At 46.5% G+C, this 16104-nt stretch overlaps 1 protein-coding gene across 2 annotated transcripts in view; it reads right to left on the bottom strand.

Moving 5' to 3' along the window:
- Positions 1-2270: 2270 nt before the first annotated feature.
- Positions 2271-16104, bottom strand: part of ERCC3 (ERCC excision repair 3, TFIIH core complex helicase subunit) — a 31187-nt gene continuing 17353 nt past the window's right edge. For both annotated transcript variants that reach the window (XM_042243604.2, XM_042243605.2), the window contains exons 11-15: positions 13585-13681; positions 12359-12476; positions 6342-6460; positions 4284-4436; positions 2271-2758 (exon numbers count right to left, since the gene is read on the bottom strand). In XM_042243604.2, coding sequence (XP_042099538.1) covers positions 2627-2758; positions 4284-4436; positions 6342-6460; positions 12359-12476; positions 13585-13681 — 619 coding nt within the window. In that variant the 3' untranslated portion in view covers positions 2271-2626. The remainder of the gene's footprint in view (positions 2759-4283; positions 4437-6341; positions 6461-12358; positions 12477-13584; positions 13682-16104) is intronic.

Raw genomic sequence — 16104 nt, 5'->3', positions numbered from 1 at the left:
CTAAGCATATTCAGTACTTCTTTGTGCAGCTCTCCTATTTGGTACTTTGCCCTGTAAATTCCACCTGTGGTGGGGTGTAAGGGAAAAGGCAGCAGGAAGGGCTAACAGGGTAAATGGTGGCCAGTGAATCATTCATTTACAACTTCCTGCAAGGTGTAAGCAGGCAGAGTTACTGTTCTATTTTTTAAGTCCATAAACTTTGAAAAGAGTCCAATTCATCACTGCCTAACTGTGTATCAGATATCGGGGTACAGATGAATCTCAAATAGGGTACCAGTGTAAGAACCAAAAAGGAAGAAGAGAGCACAGAGGACACAGTGGCAGAGGAGACAGGGGTGGGAGCGGGAGTCAGGCTTCCTGGGGACAGCACCTCAGCTCACGTTCAGAGGATCAACAGGAATTCGCTACACGGTGCGAACTAATCCAGACGTGGCAAGGAGAGACTCAGAGCGGAGAACACCTATTTCAACAGGGAGAACACACTGACCATAAGATCAGCAAGCATCTCAAGAGTCACACAAAAGTTTTCTTTTACAGGAGGGAGGAAACAAGGAGAGTGGGGACTTCCCTGGCAGTCCATCTTTACGCACCTGCCTTCTGATGCCGGGGAACTAGGCTCCCACATGCCTCGGGGCGAATGAGCCGATGGGCACCTACAAGAGAAGCCCCCAGGCACCGTAACTTGAGAAAAGCCTGTGCTCAGCAACCCAGTGCCGCCAAAAAGGAGGAGAGGAAACAGGGTGAACAGCGGAGAGATGGTCAGGTGGCAGATCGGACACCGTCTTCCCCCGAGGCCAGCCTGTCCTCAGGAGGAGCCGTAGGCTGAGGCTGGGCCAAAATTTAGGGGCCTGTGGGAACGATGAGATCTTAACCGAGATTTGCTTAAGAAGCATTTTGTTCCAGCTGATCAGTGGGAAGAAGTAATTCAGCTAGTTACATGAGGCAGAGAACGGGAGGTCTGTGTCTGGCCTTGTCGCTGGTAAACTAGGAGAGCACCCTTGAGTCTTAAGACTCAAGACTTAAGGGGAAAAGTGGTTCTTTGTAGTAAGTGTTTTCTAGAACATGGAAAATTGGGTGTTTCTTCAACATGTTTTCTCTGTCTTCCAGGATCACAGATCTTGGGTAAAACTTGACATCACCCATGGATACGTTAAAGAACAAAAAGTACGCAACCAGGACAGAAATGAAAATGCAAGTGTTCGCTCTTGCTTGAGCGTCTCAAGCGCACAGGTGGGACAGGACAGGAGAGGCTGGGAATAGTGCTGGTTAAAGTCCAGCCTGAGACAGCTGGGAGCCACCCACCGCGTGAGTGACGGGCTAGTCTGCGGCCTCCACACAGCTGTGGTCAAGCACGAGTCTGGCTCACAGGGCCTGAAGGTCTGGCCGGCCGGGCCACCTCCAGGTTTTGAACGGACAAAGCAGCTGGCTCTGTGGGTCAGCACCAACTGCCGGCCAGACTGTAACAGCGTGTTTGTCCTGAAAGGTCAGCTCAGAGAAGAGGAATTCAGGGAAAGTGGCTTTTGCCTAAAAGCACTCCCGACAAAATGAGCCTCCTCAAGACGCTGGCACATACTCTTCAGGACCTTGTGCATGCCTGTCTGTCTTATGGTATGAAAGAACACCTTTTCTTTCACACTACGAATAAGAGGAAAAAAGCCCAGAGACATTTTTCAGAATAAAGGAACCAGCCATTAAAGATCTAAGGGTCATGCTGATGTATGGCAAAAACCATCACAATATTTTAAAGTAATTATCTAATTATCCTCCAATTAAAATTAATTAATTAATTTTACAAAAAGATCCAAGGGTACTAAAGTGCTGTTAGAAGAGGAATCCAGCCTTCCAGAAACATCAACAATGTATCCCTGCAGGAGAAATAAGCAATCATTCTCTCAGAGAAGATCAACCACCAGGACCTGTGTGCACTGTGGATCCCAAAGGGGGTGATGGCCTTCAGGTGACCTAGAGGGCCTACAGCTGTGGGTACCTCCCGTGGAACACACGTCAGCTGACCAGGGACCAGACAGCACTGCAAACTGCTCAAAATCCTCGCTTGCTCTGGACCACCCTCCCCAGGCTCACAGGGCCTCCCCGGCAACACAGTACACTAACCGGCAAGTCTTCTCGTCTCTCCAGTGTTCCCTGCAGACTGGAACTTACTTCCCATCTTACTCCTCTAGGCCTGCCACCAACTGAAGCCCTGCTGGAGGTTTGTCATCTAGACAGAACTGATGGCAAGGCTTCATGAGAACATCTATAATGAAGAGTGGTTAAACGTCCCATTTCTGTTTATTCGGGAGAACATTAAGATAAATACACCTAAATATTACAAATTTTTTATATACAAGAATGAACACTCCCCCAAAATTCTGAAAAGTGGTCTGAAAAAAAGAACCCCAAAAATATAGTCTCCCCACTCCCACTTTTAAACCCTGGATGACCCAGGAAGACAGAATCAAGCTCCTGATGGATTTTCTTCAACACAGTTAACAGATACTTGAATCTAGATTGGTTTGGCCAATGCTACTGGAAAGAACATGGATGCAGAAAGGAAATGCTACGTTTAAAATCCTTCTCCAGTGTTGGTGCTGGGCATCCAGCCTTCAGCTACATGCCCCTGCGGGCGTCATTTCCTGAAGCGCTTGAAGAGCGGGTGCACGTGCTTGGTGGAAGTCTTACTCCGTGACGAGTGGTACTCCATGTACACCGTGTCGTCCGCCCCGGACATGGAGCTCATCGTGCCAAAGCGCCGGGACACCTGCAGGGGGACCCAGCCCGCTGTTAGTTTCCAAAGTGAAACACCCTCCCTTCTACATCTATAATCACAGTAAGATTTATAAATTTATAAGTTTCATAGATTTTATTATTTTTAAAATAACATTTACTGACTACATAGTATGTCTCAAGTATTATTCTAAGCAGCTTATACTTATTACATGTGTTAACTTACCGAATCCTCACAATCATTCTAACGCCCATTTTACTGAAGAGGAAACAGAGAAATGAAGTAACTTGTCCAAGAGCACACAGCTCTTTAAGAGATGGGACGTGAACCCGGGCTTCAGATTCCCTGTGCCTAACCATAATACCACACTGCCTCTCTTCATGGCAATTTCTAAATAGAATTTTAACAGTGAGGGCAAGAGTCCTTCAAATCTCCTGAGACCCTACCATAAGGCTTTGAATCAACTGGAAACTCAGGAAGCCCCAGGCCTGAATCTTGGTTCTGTGTCTCACTGAATGGTCTTGGGCAAATACTGAATGTAACTCAATGAACTCACGAGTAAAATGGGGATAACCACATCTGCTTGACATATGTGGTGTGAACGGAAATCACACAGGTCAAAGGTCTGGCCCAGTGCTTGGCACACAACTCGCACCAGATTACAAGCAAAGGACGCAGACGGGCACTGAAGCCACGCCTTCCGCAGCCTGACCTTAGGTGACCCACTGCAAAGCGGAATTGACTTGACACCACCTTCAGAAACAGGAAGCTTCCCTGGGCACCCCTGGGGGGCGCCTGGAGAAGATCCAGCCCCCAACCACCGGCGCTGGGGACAGGAAGGTCTCAGGGCACACGGCACCTCTCCCGGTGACACAGCTTCCTTCTTCCCTTCCACTGTCACTCACCTTTCAGCTCTACCACCAACCTAGTTCCAAAAGCACCTGATCAAACAGTACTTCTCTCCTTGGAAGGGCCAGATACGAATTCCTCATCACGATACTCTCATTAGCTATACAATATTATATTTGCCTGGCGCAACAACAAGCATCGGTAAGCAGGTGCAGAATAACTGGAAAGTTGAACACCTGCAGAGAACTCTAAATTTTTCAAAATATGTATTGAAACTACAACATGAGCTCTTTCTCAGACCTGTCTTACAGGCCGGAAGGCTGTGTTATTACTGAGGAGGAAGCTGGGGTGAGGTGACTCGCCCAAGGCCAAGAGGGGCAGCCCCAGGTGTGTCTCACTCCTTCCCACAACACCCTAGCGAGAGCCTGGGCTCCAGCATCCAAATACTAACACTTACGCCAGACTACTACGTGAGCACAGCAGGAGACAGCTACAGCCACCATGGGCTCAGACACGTACAATAGGACAGACGCACAGAAAGGCTAACAGGGACAATTTCTATTATTCCCTTCTCTACAATTTCCCGTGTGTTCCAAGTTTTTAAAAAACCGCAGAGGCACGTACACACACAGGACTGCGAAGCTGTATGTGTGTCTAAAACTCTGTCCTTCAGGAGAACTGACATCCGGAGCCTCACCTACTCACTCACCTGGCTGGACTTGGAGCCGAATTCTCCTGCCACCACCTCCTCCTCAGCATCCAGGTCAGTGGCCGCCAGGACCTTCTGTAGGAGCTGCTGTTGCTCCTCCTTTGTTGAGAACGCCAAGTCTTCCTCTTCCATGCCAGCAAGCTTGGTGATCACCTGCAGAGCGGAACCCTCTTGTCTTCTCCCCCTTGGCCCGATCCCACCTTCTCCTGCGCTCATCTGGTCTGGTTGCCTCCCCACTCAGGCCCAGCAGAGAAGCTGCCTAATAACAGAGAGCTCCTCTCAGGCAGTGCAGAGCCCAGCCTCGGGAGCCACCTCAACAAGGAGCTGAGCCAAGGACTGCAAGGCAGGAAAGGCTCAGCAAATTCTAGGGAAATCTGCTCCCAACACATGGCACCTAAATGACCACTTACAGAAGATCTCCAGGGATCTTGGCAACCTCCAAGCAACCATTCTAGTAGCTTGCCCATCTTGCACCAGGTAAAGGGAGGGAGCAAGAACTGAAGGGCACAGACTATTGCCCTTCAAGGTGTCCAACCTCCAGGCCTGGCACCCAGGGCTTCTAGCAGAAGGGGCATGTACAAACGACTGGATATTTTTTCTAAAAGAGAAAGATAGCAGCAGGGTGGAGATTTGGTTTTCACTTCCTTGGGGATAACTCACTACAAGGCCTAACTATCCCTGCAGAAAGAGAGGATTGATTACGTGAAGGGAACTTCTTTTCTGCTCCCCGCCTCTCTAACTTTCGCATAATTTTAAAAGAAAATTCCTAGAAGGAAGGACCTGGCTGAGCCCTTCAGGTGGCCACAGGTCTGGAGCACAGGTGAGGGAGACTTCTGCCCTGGCCTCCACCCCAGGGTCACGGTTCTGGGAACCCTAGCCCAGCTGCTGTAGGTGGGCAGACTTGAAGGTGAGGCACGCAAAGGCAGCTCCAGCCAACACAGACCACCACGTGCTCAGCGCTTTGTCAAGCTCACCTGTCAAAGAACCCAGAGCACTCTGATTCAGCGCTTCTCTTACCCTTGTGACTCTCCGGGAATCAGAAGGTATGAATGCTGTTAGCACCACAAATGCTATACAGATGGATAAAAGGGTTGCAGTGAAAACCCTTCAAAAAACTGTGCCAAGTGTCCTGAACTAGAATTCAGCACGAGAGGTCTGAAAAGTGTCACTGACTCTGCCTGAAAGAGGAGGGTCGGACAACCCTGTCCTCTTGTCTAAGGTGATAAAGGGAACTCTATTAGTTCCCTGATTAGTTCTACCCTAAACCAATTTGAAAAAGACACAGTTTAAAGCAGCTGGAGAGGCAGCCTCCAGTCTCCCACAAATCAGGAACCTGGGAACCTGTAGGTTCTAAGACGTCCTTTCCCTGCCCTGCTTGCAGTACCCTCCACCAAAAAAAAAAAAAAAAAAAAAAAAAACCCTTTTGGATACTAAATCCTAACATAAATTTACTATCTGTGTCAAGAGGAAAGAAAGCAAATGCTTTCACCAATGAAAGTCAGCCAAACCTTCAGAGTTTCCCAAGTTATTAGAACACCAGATTTATAGTACATGGATGGCTCCTGATGTTTGAGGCTCAGGGAAGCCGAGGCTCACCAGATGGCTAAGGACAGAGCTCTCCCAGCTACTGGAGGGGACCCCTGAGAAAGGAAACCCAAGGGGCTCATACTAACACAGTGGTGGCCACAGTTCCTTGGCATCTCAAGTCCTGCTAGGTTAGCACATTTTTCCCACCAACATCTAATGGGATTTTTTTTTTCGCAAGATGACTATAAAAAGTTAACAAGCTGAGACTCCACATGTTGCTTGCTTTCTTAGAGGCCTCGTTCCCTGAGAGGCTGGAGGCAGGAGAGGAGTCTACACAAGCTTTTTCCTTCAAAGCTCCCCACAGTTCATGCAAGGAGAACAGGAGTCTGAGGCGGGCCCCTAGTCGCCTAACATTCTGTGCCTGCCGGAGACCTGCCCCACGCTGTGCTGACAGTGGCCTCCACTTCTCATGGAGGACTGGGTAGAAAGAAGCCTCAGTCCCACTCTGACCAGAGACCAATGGACACATACCTTAAAGCTGTAACCTTGATCTACCAAGAACCTCTGCCGCTTGGTTGAGTACGCCATTTCCTGTGTGTCCTGGGATACCAGCGAGTAGAAGAAGGCATTGTACTCTTCTGCAACCATCCCTGGGGGAAGGGCATGAAAAAGGAGGACATGAGCCGTCAGAATGCCAGGAACTAAGAGTCCACGAGGCAAAAGGGTGTCTATGGCTGATTCTTGGTGTTTGACAGAAAACAACAAAATTCTGTAGAGTAATTATCCTTCAATTAAAAAATAAAGTTAATTAAAAAAAATAATAAAGTGGCAAAAAAAAAAAAGCCCTGCAGAGGGAGAGCACTGCAGTCAGAGGGGTCACTTTTGCACAAGGACTTCAACAAAATTAAAAACTTCGTTGCTTCAAAGGACACCATAAAGAAAGTGAAAAAACAACTCACGGAATTGGGAAAAACATTTACAAAGCATACATCTGATAAGGGATTTGCACCTAAGGCATAAAAAACTATTACAACTCAATAATGAAAAGACAAACCAGTTATATACAGGAAAAAAGATCTGAACAGACATTTCCCCAAAGAAGATATACAAAGAAGATTCACGTGTCCATGAGCACATGGAAAAAGCTCACTATCACTAGTCATCAGGGACACGCGAGTCAAAACATGACAAAATACTACTGAATACCACAGAATAGTGAGGATGAAAAAGGGTGATCACAGCTGTCGTCAAGGCTGCGGAGAAACTGAAATCCTCACACGCTGCTGGTGAGAACGTGAAACGGTGCAGCCACCTGGGGAAGAGCCTGGCAGTTTATTAAAATGTTAAACATACAGTTACTACATGCCCAACAATTCCACGCCAAGATACACCCAGGAGAATTAAAAACTTATGTCCATACAAAATCTGCACATCAATTTCATAACAGCACTATTCTAAGTGCCAAAAAGTAGAAATAATCCAAATGTCCATGAATGGATTTTAAAAGTTCACACAGTGGAATATTACTCAGCAAGAAGTACGAATGAGGTACTAATAGGTGCTGCAATATGGATAACCCTTCTGAAAATATTATGCTAAAACTACTAAAAAAATTAAAAGCTCAGAGAAAAGACACTGACAGAATTATCACAGAAACAAGGTAACCTAAAAATCTGGGCCTGCAGGAAAATCTGAATGTTTTTGCTTCACAGTTCAGTGTAAGTTAATTATTTGTGTACTGCCTCTGAATTCAATTGTTTCTTTGTCTTCCAAGAGCGCAGAGATGCGAAGAAAAGGGCCAATTATCTTATAACAGATATTTTCTTGTCTTATTGAGATAAAATCGACATAGTGCTATATAGTCGTAACGCTATGACTTACATATATGGGGAAATGACTACCTCAGTGATTTGAGCTCACATCCATCATTTCACACACATACAAAAAGAGAAAAAAATGGCTTTTTCCTCGTGATGAGAACTTTGAGAATGTACTCTTGAACAACTTCAAGTATAACATATAGCAGTGGAAACTATAGCCGTCATGTTGCACTTCATATCCCCAGTATGTATTTACCTGACAGCTCAAAGTGTGTACCTTTTGAATACATTCATTCAAATCCCCCACTCTCAAATCCCCATTCTCTGGTGATCACAAATTTGATCCCTTTTTCTCTACGTTTGTTTTTTTGTAGATTCCTCCTGTAAGTGAGATCATACAGTATTTGTCTGTCTGTCTGACTTATTCCAACGAGCCTAACATTCTCAAGGTCCATCCATGTTGTCACAGATGGCAGGATGCCCTTCTTTTTCATGGCTGATTATTATTGGGTTGGCCAAAAAGTTCGTTCCAGTTTCCCTGCAGCATCTTATGGGAAAATCTGAACGGACTTTTTGTTCAACCCAATATACGGACACACACGTGCATGCGCACTGCGTTTTCTTCACGCATTCATCTGCCGATGGACACCTGGACCAGTGCCACGTCCTGGGTATGGAAAATAATGCTGACATTAACATGCGGGCACAAGTATCTCTTTGGCATAGTGACTTCATTTCTATCAGATGCGTATCCAGAAGTGGAATTGCTGAAGTACATGGCAATTCTATTTTTAATTGTTCAAGGGACATTCATACTGTTTTCCACACCGGCTGTACCAGTTGACATTCCCAACAGCACACAACGGTTCCCATTCCTCTACATCCTTGACAATTAACACATGTTAACCACGGACTTTCTGATCACATTCTAACAGGTGTGAAGCGATCTCATGGTGTTGATTTGCATTTCCTTAATAATTAGTGATGATAAGCACCTTTTCATGTACCTGTTGGCTATTTGTATATCTTCTTTGGAAAACTGTCTCTTCGGGTCTTTTGCCCAGCTTTTAATTGTGTTTTTTTTGCTATTGGGTTGTATGAAGTCTTTATATATTGGATATTAACTCATTAGATACACGATTTGCACATATTTTCTCCCATTCCATACAGTGCTTTTTCATTATTTTTAAAAAAATATTTATTTATTTTGCTGCGTCGGGTCTTGGCTGAGATGTGCAGGGGCTTCACTGTGGCACGCGGGATCTTCCCACCGTGGCACAGGGCTTAGCTGCCCTACAGCACATGGGGCCTTAGTCCCCTGAAGCAGGAGTAGTTTAGTCTCTAAGTCATGTCTGACTCTTGTGACCCATGGACTGTAGCCTGCCAGGCTCCTCTGTCCAGGGGATTCTCCAGGCAAGAATACTGAGCAGGGATCAAATTCACAGCCCCTGATTGGAAGGCAGAGTCTTAACCACTGGGACCACCACTGGGTCCCTGAACTACAGGGACCACCAGGGAAGTCCCTGCCTTTTCATTTTGTTGACTATTTCTTTTGCTGTGAAGATGCTTTTTAGTTTCATGTAGTCAACTATTGACTTGGCAGTAAAAAAAAACACTGCCAAGATCCACGTCAAGGGAGCATTTTCTTCCTTTGTTTTCCTTTAGGAGTTTTATGGTTTCCAGTCTTGCACTTAAGTCTTTAATTCATCTTGAGAGGATTTTTGCTAGTGGTGAAAGATGGGGTTGAGTTTCATTCTTTATATGTGGATATCCAATGTTCCCAGCACCATTTATTAAAGAGACTGTCTTTTACTCCACTGGGTAATCTCAGCTCTCTTGCATGGGTTTATTTCTGGGCTTTGGATTCTGTCCCACTGGTCTATAATCTGTTTTTATACCAGTAACATACTCTTTGGATAGCCAAAGCTTTATTAAGTAACTTAAAATCAGAAGTGTGATGCCTCTTGCTTTGTTCTTTCTCAGAACTTCTGTGGCTATTTAGGGTCTTCTGCAGTACCATATAAACTTTAGGACTATTATTTTTACTTCTTTAAAAATGCCAGTGAAGACCTGATACGGATTGTACTCAATCTAAAGATGGCTTTGGGTAATACAGATTTAACAACATTAATTCTTCTAATCCGTGAACAAAGGATGAAAGTGAAAGTGAAGGCGCTCAGTCGTGTCCGACTCTTTGCGACCCCATGGACTGTAGCCCACCAGGCTCCTCCCTCCATGGGATTCTCCAGGCAAGAGTACTGGAGTGGTGTGCCATCGCCTTCTCCAGGGGATCTTGACGCGGGGATCAAACCTGGGTCTCCTGCATTCCAGGCAGACGCTTTAACCTCGGAGCCACCAGGGAAGCCCATGAACAAAGGATACTTTCTATTTATTTGTATTTTCTTCCATTTCTTTCGTCAGTGTCTTGTAGCTCTCTCACCTCCCTGGTTAAATTTACTTCTAAATATTTTATTGTTTTTGATGCTCTTGAAAATGGAATAATTTTACTTTTTTCTTTTAGACAATTTGTCACTGGTGTATAGAAATGCTACTGATTTTTGAATGTTAACTTTGTATCCAGTAACTTTACTGAATTTGCTGAATATATCTAACAATTTTCTGGTAAAGTTTTTAGGGTTTTCTACCTATAAAATTATGTCACATGCAAACAGAGAACATTTTACTTCTTGTTTTTCCATTCTGATGCCTTTTCTATCTTTTTCACATCTAACTGCTTTGGTTAGGACTCCACTATAATGAACAGATGACCGCGGATGTCCTTGTCTTGCTTCTGATCTTAGAGGAAAACCTTTCAAACTTTTCACTGTTAGGTATGATGTCAGCTGTGGGCCTATCATATGTAGCCTCTATTATGCTGAGGTACTTTCCTCCTATGGGATTCCCGGCTGGCTCAGTAGTAAAGAATCCACCTGTCAATGCAGTAGACACAGGAGACGTGGGTTTGATCCTTGGGTCGGGAAGATCCCCTGGAGGAGGAAATGGCAACCCACTCCAGTATTCTTGCCTGGAAAATTCCACCAACAGAGGAGCCTAGTGGACCTCAGTCTGGTGGGGTCCCAGGAGTCGGACATGCCTGAGAGACTGAGCGTGCACATCCGTTCCTCCTATACCTAATTTGTTAAAAGTTTTTATTACACACAGATGTTGAATTTTTTCAAAAGCTTCTTCTCCATCTACTGAAATGATCATATGAATTTTCTTCCTTAATTCTATTAGTGTGAGGTATCACATTTATTGATTTGTGTATGTTTGCATCCCAGGGATAAATCCCACTTGATCATGGCGAATGATCCTTTTAATGTGGGGCTAAATTTGGTTTGCTAGTATTTTTTTGAGGATTTTTACATCTGTATTCATAGGATATTTGGCCTGTCCTTTTCTTTTCTGTAGTGAACCTTTCTAGTTTTGCTATCAGGATAATACTAGCTTTGTATAATGAGTCAAACAGTACTTCAAAAAACAAAATCAAAGAGCTGTTCAAATTAGATTTGTTTGTATGTGATGAAGAGGAACAAGTAAGTGAAGAGTCACTTTCACACATATTGGTCAGATTTATCCAAGAGTCTGCTATATTCTGGGGGCCTCCCTGGTGGCTCCGCAGTAAAGCATCCCCCTGCAGTATAGGAGACTGGCTCGATCCTCAGGTGAGGAAGATCCCCTGGAGACGGAAATGGCAATCCACTCCAGTACTCTTGCCTGGGAAATCCCACAGACAGAGGAGCCTGGAGGGCTACAGCAGATGGGGTCACAAAAGAGTCAGACACAACTCAGTAACTAAACAACAACTACTGTATTCTGTAATGTAGTCTCATTCCTCATAATAGCCCTGAAAGATAAGGACCGGCAACCCTGCTTTGGATGAGAAACCGATTTGCTTTGCTGAGAGAGGCAAATGACTTATCCACGGTCACACAGCAGGCCTGGCCCCACGTCCACCTTTGCTATCCCCATAGCCTACCCTGTCTCCATTCTAGTCACAGTCAATTAGCTGCTTCCTAAATATACTCAAATGCAGCATAGTGTTAACACATGCTCATCAATCTTACCATTTTCAAACATCCTAACAGGCCAAGCTCTTCCTGAGATGAGTGACTCCCTTGAGGACCGGGCCTGTGCCATTCCTGTAGGACCTACGTGGCCCTAGGAGGGTGCTGGAGGATGCCAGCAGTACTGGTCTCTACTCTACCCATGATGGGGATCTAGGTCTCTTTACTGCAATTAACAAGCAGAAACTCCATGCCTCTTGCTTCCTCATTTGCTAAGCTTCTATTAACTGCCACTGAGGGGACCATTCTTCACAGGTTATGAGTGAGGTAACCACCCTGTAGCTGCTCCTGCCAAGCTCTCCCCTTACCCTTAATTTGAGGTTCAGAGGACACCTTCCAGCTCCTATACACCCACTGGGGGCCAAAGCGCTGCTTTCTCCCTCTACAGCCACACCGTTCAGCACTGCTTCCCAGCTCCCTTTTCCATGAACATAAGCACTCAGCTCAGACTATGAGTTCCAGACAGCTGCCATGGAAAACATCCAGATACTCACTCCCAACACCTAAGACATAATAATGCCAAGGAGCCTTGGTCCTTGCTTTGGAACCTCCTACATCCCACCCCCTGTAGAGTCCACCTAGCCCAGGAGCACAAGCTCGCCCTCATGATCACGCAGGCACCAGACAGAAGTGGTGGAAAAGAGAGCCCTGGGGAAGGTACCTTTTTTGGCTCGGAGCACTCGCCCTAGCCTCTGGGCCTCCTGGCGCCGGGATCCACCGTGAGAGGAAATCTGAATGAGAACATTTGCTTCTGGCAAATCAAATGACGTGTCACCCACCTGCAGAAACGAGACAGCTGTGAGCTTGGGAAGGTTTTTATATGTGAGACAAAAAGGAAAAAAAATTCAACTAGCCTCAAGTTTAAATAAGCTCTATAGCTAATTTAGAAACAACAATCACTATCATCTCAGTCTGTACCAGGGTCCCTCAGACGCAAGCAGGTCTCTAGGACCGAGTGTGCCTCCGGAGAGCTGTCTGACGGAAGCTGTCAGGACCCAGGTCCTAACCATCTGTCTCAGCAACAGTCCTAGCGTGAGCTGCTAAGGCCCAGAGACAAGAGGGCCCCATCAACACTCTGAGTGATGCTTTTCATTTTTTGCAGCAGAACTAGGTCTGCACAAAACCATCCACAATCTTAACTAGAGGCCACTGAGGCCAACAGCACAAGCTGGACACGTGACTTGGTAGGGCCCACTGCCTGCAGCGGGCTGGATCCTGGCTCTGGGCAGCTGCCCTAGGGGACGGGGGACGGTCCCACCATCAAGGTCTCCAGACACAGAAATCAAAGGCTGGTACTTACTGATCCATCTATGATCACTTTATGGGTAAATCTCATCTCTTTGGGGCTTTGGGTCATTCTAATCTAAACGACTATTCGAAATTGTAAGGCTTCCACTTCTAACTGCAAATTGAAACCATCACCAAGCTGGGTCTACATGACCTTGTACTGTGTTTACATTCACCGCTCACCCCCAAGGCACACGGGAGCCAGGACAAAGGGTGCCCACAACCCGCAGGAATCTCCAACCCCACAAAGAGAACCTCATCCACGTGCCTCCCTTTGTCAGAGTATTTAGTGAACTTCCCCCTTTATACGAAAAAATACGACTTAAAATTCCTGTATCCCCAAAAGAGGTAGAAAAAGCTTAAGTCATACAAAAGGACTCGCCAGAGTGTATACTCCTTGAATTAGGAATATAGACTGTATACACTAAAACTCTACGTCTGCTTCTTGTACTCCCCGCCAAACAACATTCCCGTGTCCCTAGACACTGGACACACGGGAATGGAAACTGACGCGTGATGGTCCTTCAACAAGCCCCGATGCACTGCCCAGAAATCACCCAGCTGCCCCCAGGCCCCGGGGCTGCTGCACGCCACACTGACCTTGGAGATGAAGATGGTGTTGATTTTGGGGTTATGCTTAAAATTCTGGAGAATCTGCATCCTTTCTCCCTGGGACGTAGGACCATAGATATAGGGTCTAGAGAAGAACAAAGCTGTTAGGAAGACCACAGATGCCCTCCTTGACTATCCTGAAAGCATGTCAGAGGGAAAGGGAGCTCTTCAAGGTTTCTCTCTCCCAGGAAGACCTCTGTCATGGAAAACAGCAGGAAGAGACCCATAAAAAACACGCCCCCACTGCCGCCACCCCTTCCCCTCTGAGCCAAGTGCAGGTCACCATTCTCTTCAACATTCTCCCTTCATTCTTTGGTTTTTGGACTGCACTCCTTCCTCTTTCAACATCTCACTCTAAGCTTAGTGTCTATACAAGGAGAATCCCCTGGATTCCATGAAGCACAATGGGAAAAAAAGAAAACACTGCTATTCGCAAACAAAAGGCTGGAAGGAACCATTTCCAAGTGAAATAGGCATTCTCCAAGAAAGGAGAAAAGAACCCCTTCCCGACTTCTTCCCACTGACGCCCTGTAATGCTATGTTCAAAGCACTCCTCGCTAGTTTCCAGCTGCCGAAGGGCACAGCCCTTTCTGACAGCCTCACTGGCTGTCACCTCCTGGCACCGGCAGTGCCATTCCTCTCCTCTTCCTATACTGACGTGGTTTGTGTAGTTTCCACAGGGTCGGTAACGACAGTGAGAGTGACGACGACAAGGACAACAAGGACAGCAACCAAGTGCACAGGGCCCACCCGCACCAAGCAGAGGCGGGCTCCATGTTGCGGGGAAAGCCCATGCCTGCCAGCAGTCCTCCTGTACACGGTGGGCTTCATGCTCCCAGCTCACACCCGAGGCTGGGAGCCAGAGGAGCTGAACTCAAGTGGCTGTTCCACCGTTCAGGCCCATCAGCTTCCTGGAAGGCCTAAGAAGCACTGCTTTTGGTATTTCACACACACTTCCCAACACTGTGCTATAAACTGGTAACAGGTACACCGAGAGAGCAGGCCCCTGGCCTATGGGGAAGCTGGGCGAGGCCTGGGACAGCTGGATGCTTCCCCAATCCTGTAAGCCTGGCTTACCAGAGTGTTTGGAGCACCCTACAAATTTATTATTTTCTGGGTGTTCAAGCTGTGAAAAAGGCTGGGAATCTGCACCCTTCAGAACAGCCTGTCTCTTGATATCTAGGCTTTTAGGTGATTCTTTTTCTCCTTGATCATCACCAGGAAAAACAACTCATAGTGGCAAGCCCTCAGTTTCTGAGTCAAAGTGTTAGTTGCTCAGTTGCGTCCGGCTCTTTGCAAACCCATGGACTGTAGCCCGCCAGGCTCCTCTGTCCAGGGGATTCTCCAGGCAAGAGTACTGGAGTGGGTTGCCATTTCCTTCTCCAGGGGATCTTCCCAACCCAGGAATCAAATCTGGGTCTCCTGCATTACAGGCATATTCTTTACTGTCTGAGCCACAGGGAAGGTTCTCTCATATAGGAAATGAAACAGAAGGGTAACCAGCCTCCAGAAAAAGGACCTAACATTTGTTGAACACCTACTAGATGTAACAATCCTGAGGTAGGTGGTGGTAACTCTAAGAGAGAGTAGAGCAAATGGGTAGAACAGAGAAAGCAGAAGCCCAGCCCAGCAGGAAAGAAGAACCAACATAAAACAAGCCAGTTTTCTATACAGAACACAAAAGGGTTCAAGATCTAATCACCAGCTGCCTCAGAAGGTAGGTGTTAGGGCAGGACTACAGACAGGGAGACTGACGGAGTATACGTATAAGGAATAGTATCAGATCCCAACTCCCGCCGCCAAGCGTGCCTCTGCCCACCTGGCAGGAACCTGGAGATGTCCTTTCTAGATTCTGAACACACTTAGGGAGACCCTTTGCCCTCAGGCAGAGCTGAGGGTACAGCAAGAGTAACAGTGAAGAAAGACAGGGGTTCCCCACTCCCTCCCCTGCCACAGGCTGGCATCTAGGAAACGGTCAGATTCCTCTCTGGAGAAACTTTCCAGCCCAAAAGAAAAGACCCTGAGATACTGGCATCTGGCTGCTTCTTGACAAACTAGCCAGGCCCATGCCTGATCATGGAGAGGTCCACTGGCTGGCAAACCCACCAAGCTCTACAGAAAGGCCAATCAGCTTCTCGGTGACTCACCCTTAAATAAGAAAATAGAGCCAAAGATCACCAAAAATCAGAAGATGGGCTCGAAAGACAGCTGAAACAAAACACGTGAGGAAGCGAGACATGGTGTAGGGAACAGAAGAAAGCTTCGAAAGCTTTCATAGCCACAGAGAAGACACCGTACTTACTCAAAAAAACAAGAACAGTTGACAGTAAAGAACTCTTGGAAATTCACAAAAGCTTCAATAGAGTTGGTAGACAAAGGGATAAAAAAATCAGAGAAAATGGGAGTTCCCTATGGGTCCAGTGGTTAGGATTCAGTGTTTTCACAGCCTGGGTTCAATCCCTGGTCAAGGAACTAAGATCTCATAAGCTACATGGCACGACGAAAAAA

Source organism: Ovis aries, chromosome 2, assembly GCF_016772045.2.
Source record: "Ovis aries strain OAR_USU_Benz2616 breed Rambouillet chromosome 2, ARS-UI_Ramb_v3.0, whole genome shotgun sequence".
Classification (NCBI taxonomy): Eukaryota; Metazoa; Chordata; class Mammalia; order Artiodactyla; family Bovidae; genus Ovis; species Ovis aries.
Note: the sequence above shows the minus strand (reverse complement) of the source record. Positions and strands in the feature narration are given on the sequence as shown.